At 40.1% G+C, this 2,587-nt stretch overlaps 1 protein-coding gene across 1 annotated transcript; it reads left to right on the top strand.

The window, feature by feature from the left end:
- Positions 1 to 202: 202 nt before the first annotated feature.
- LOC101312590 (beta-Amyrin Synthase 1-like) lies at positions 203 to 2,027 on the top strand (the record flags this gene model as incomplete). Its single annotated transcript, XM_004309366.1, has 6 exons — positions 203 to 388; positions 658 to 747; positions 850 to 1,047; positions 1,244 to 1,328; positions 1,493 to 1,659; positions 1,839 to 2,027. Coding segments are annotated over 6 exons (915 nt in total), but the record flags the coding sequence as incomplete, so codon positions are not given.
- Positions 2,028 to 2,587: the final 560 nt, after the last annotated feature.

Genomic DNA, 2,587 nt, shown 5'->3' with positions numbered 1-2,587 from the left:
TTCGAGTTTGAGGGCCTTAACGATTACCAAATTGGCTGAAATTTTGCAGAGATGATCTACACAATATTATCTAGATACTAAACGGTAGAGATGAGGAAATTCGATCGAAAAGTGGTGCAAAAATAGAAATCCGCACCAAAACTTTAGTGCGGACGTCCGCAGCATTACTATATCTATTGGTAATAACGAATCCAGTTTGTAGCTTCTGCGAGAGAAAAAGTTCAAACAAACAATTCCCCAAATAAAGGTGGAGGATGATGAGGACTGTACACATGTAAAGGCCACCGCTGCACTCAGAAGGGCGGCTACCTTCTACTCTGCCTTGCAATCACCTCACGGCCACTGGCCTGCTGAAAATGCCGGTCCCATGTTTTTCGCTCCTCCCTTGGTGAGTATGCCATGCTGCAATTCCACAATATTATGCCTAAAACCTGCTTGATCAAATCCCTCAATGTACAAATCTTATGCTAACCGCAGTTCTGCCTCTAATCGGTACGGTAAACCAGAATGTTCGATCAATAATGAAGTGCATGCCTAACAATGAGATGGAATAGTGTAAAGCATGCTAAAGATGAAACTGATACATTTAGGTTTTGAAGTATTTAGATTTTATTACTAATTAAGTTCCACCTTTTCTTTGTTTGTATGAAAATGCAGGTCATCTCGCTCTATATTACGGGGCATATTAGTAAGATGTTATCTGCAGAGCACCATAAGGAAATGCTTAGGTATATATATTGTCATCAGGTAAAGTACTCAGAACGCAAATGTCTTGTGACCAGGAACATTTTTTTACGTATCAGTTTCGTATATGGTGTCGATAGAGCTTAAGAGCTTTGTGCATTGCAGAACGAGGATGGTGGGTGGGGATTACACATACAGGCCCCCAGTATGATCTTCTGTACAATTCTGAACTACATTTGCATGCGTCTACTCGGAGAAGGACCCGAAGGTGGTTTACACAACGCTTGCGCAAGAGCACGCAAGTGGATTCTTGATCATGGTGGCGCAACACATTCATCATCCTGGGGAAAGGTTTACATGGCGGTATGAAACTTTTGTAAACCAGTACAAATTAGTATCTATATATCCTGTTCTCATCACAAGGGTCATTTGCTAAAATTCTAGCCATGCAGTACTATGTTTTTCTTCATTCTGTAACTTTAAACTGGATTAATAACTCTATGAACCAGTGACTTATTGCAGTCTCTCTCAAATGATTATTTTTTCTTCAACACTGTAGTTACTCGGTGTGTATGAGTGGGAGGGATGCAACCCTATGCCCCCAGAGTATTGGATTTTCCCATCTTTGTTCCCTTTGCATCCAGGTTTGTTCAATTTTTTTGACTCGATCGGGGAGTTCATCCATTTGATGCATGTTAGTGTCCTACATACTCCTAGCCTTGGAAGGAGATCAGATATTTAGTTCCTGCTGAACCGTACATTTAGTTTTATGCCTGTAGCTTTCTAATTCTAGCTTCTTTATGCTCAGCACAAATGAACTGCTACTGCCGCTTGACTTACTTACCTATGTCTTACCTGTTTGGGAAAAAATTTGTTGGCCCCATCACACCACTCGTTCTACAACTAAGAGAAGAAATGTACAATCAGCCACACAATGAGATCGACTGGGGCAAAGCACGGCATCTCTGTGCAAAGGTGCGTGTATTTGTGATGTGATAGATATGTCCTTGAACATTAACGGTGTTATATATGGTCAGGATATCAAAATGCTAAATGAATGAAATCTAAGGCATGCAAATCCAAGAATTTGCTCATATATCGGGGTACCAGAATGTGATATTTTTTGTAACAACTCATCTGTTTTGTTAATACAGGAGGATAACTACCACCCCCATGGCAAGTTACAGTGTTTGATATGGGATACTCTTAACACAGTTTATGAGCCACTTCTTTCTTGCTGGCCCTTCAAAAAATTGAGAGAGAAGGCTCTTCAAGAAACTATTAAAGACATTCATTATGAAGATGAGAATAGTAGATACATAACAATCGGAGCAGGGGAAAAGGTAATCTAAATTTTTTTTTTTTGGAAAAGTTGGGAGATATTGACACGACCCACCCCGAATTTCACCCTGAAACCCAGAGTAAGTCGTGCGGGGACCACCTCCAAGGAAAATTTAACTGAAAAAGATTAAGAAAATCTCCCTTGCAGATGGACAACCCTAACTCGAAAATTTCATATTACACTCTTGATTCAACACTTCCGAACCTCACATAACATACAATAATTCTAAAGTATTCAGAGCTACTAAACACAAGCGGAAGCAAGAAAACACGAGTAGGTTGAACATGTAACCTACTGATGAAAACTGGCAGAAATGCGGGTGACTATGCCTCGCCTCCTACTAGATCCAACCCGAACTCTGCAGACTGGGCAATTTAAAACGAAAGGCCCAGGGGAAAACATTTAATAACATTAGAGTGAGTGGACAAAAAATAAAAATAAAGGAAATAATTCTTTATGCTTTCCCAATTTTTACTTTTCCATAGAAAAGAAAATATGCTGCATGCGACAGCTCAAAACACTCAACACGAAAACTGGAATTTCATGACTGGCTCCGGCCAG

This window comes from Fragaria vesca, unplaced genomic scaffold, assembly GCF_000184155.1.
Source record: "Fragaria vesca subsp. vesca unplaced genomic scaffold, FraVesHawaii_1.0 scf0512883, whole genome shotgun sequence".
NCBI classification, from domain to species: Eukaryota; Viridiplantae; Streptophyta; class Magnoliopsida; order Rosales; family Rosaceae; genus Fragaria; species Fragaria vesca.
This window is presented reverse-complemented; position numbering and strand designations above follow the sequence as displayed.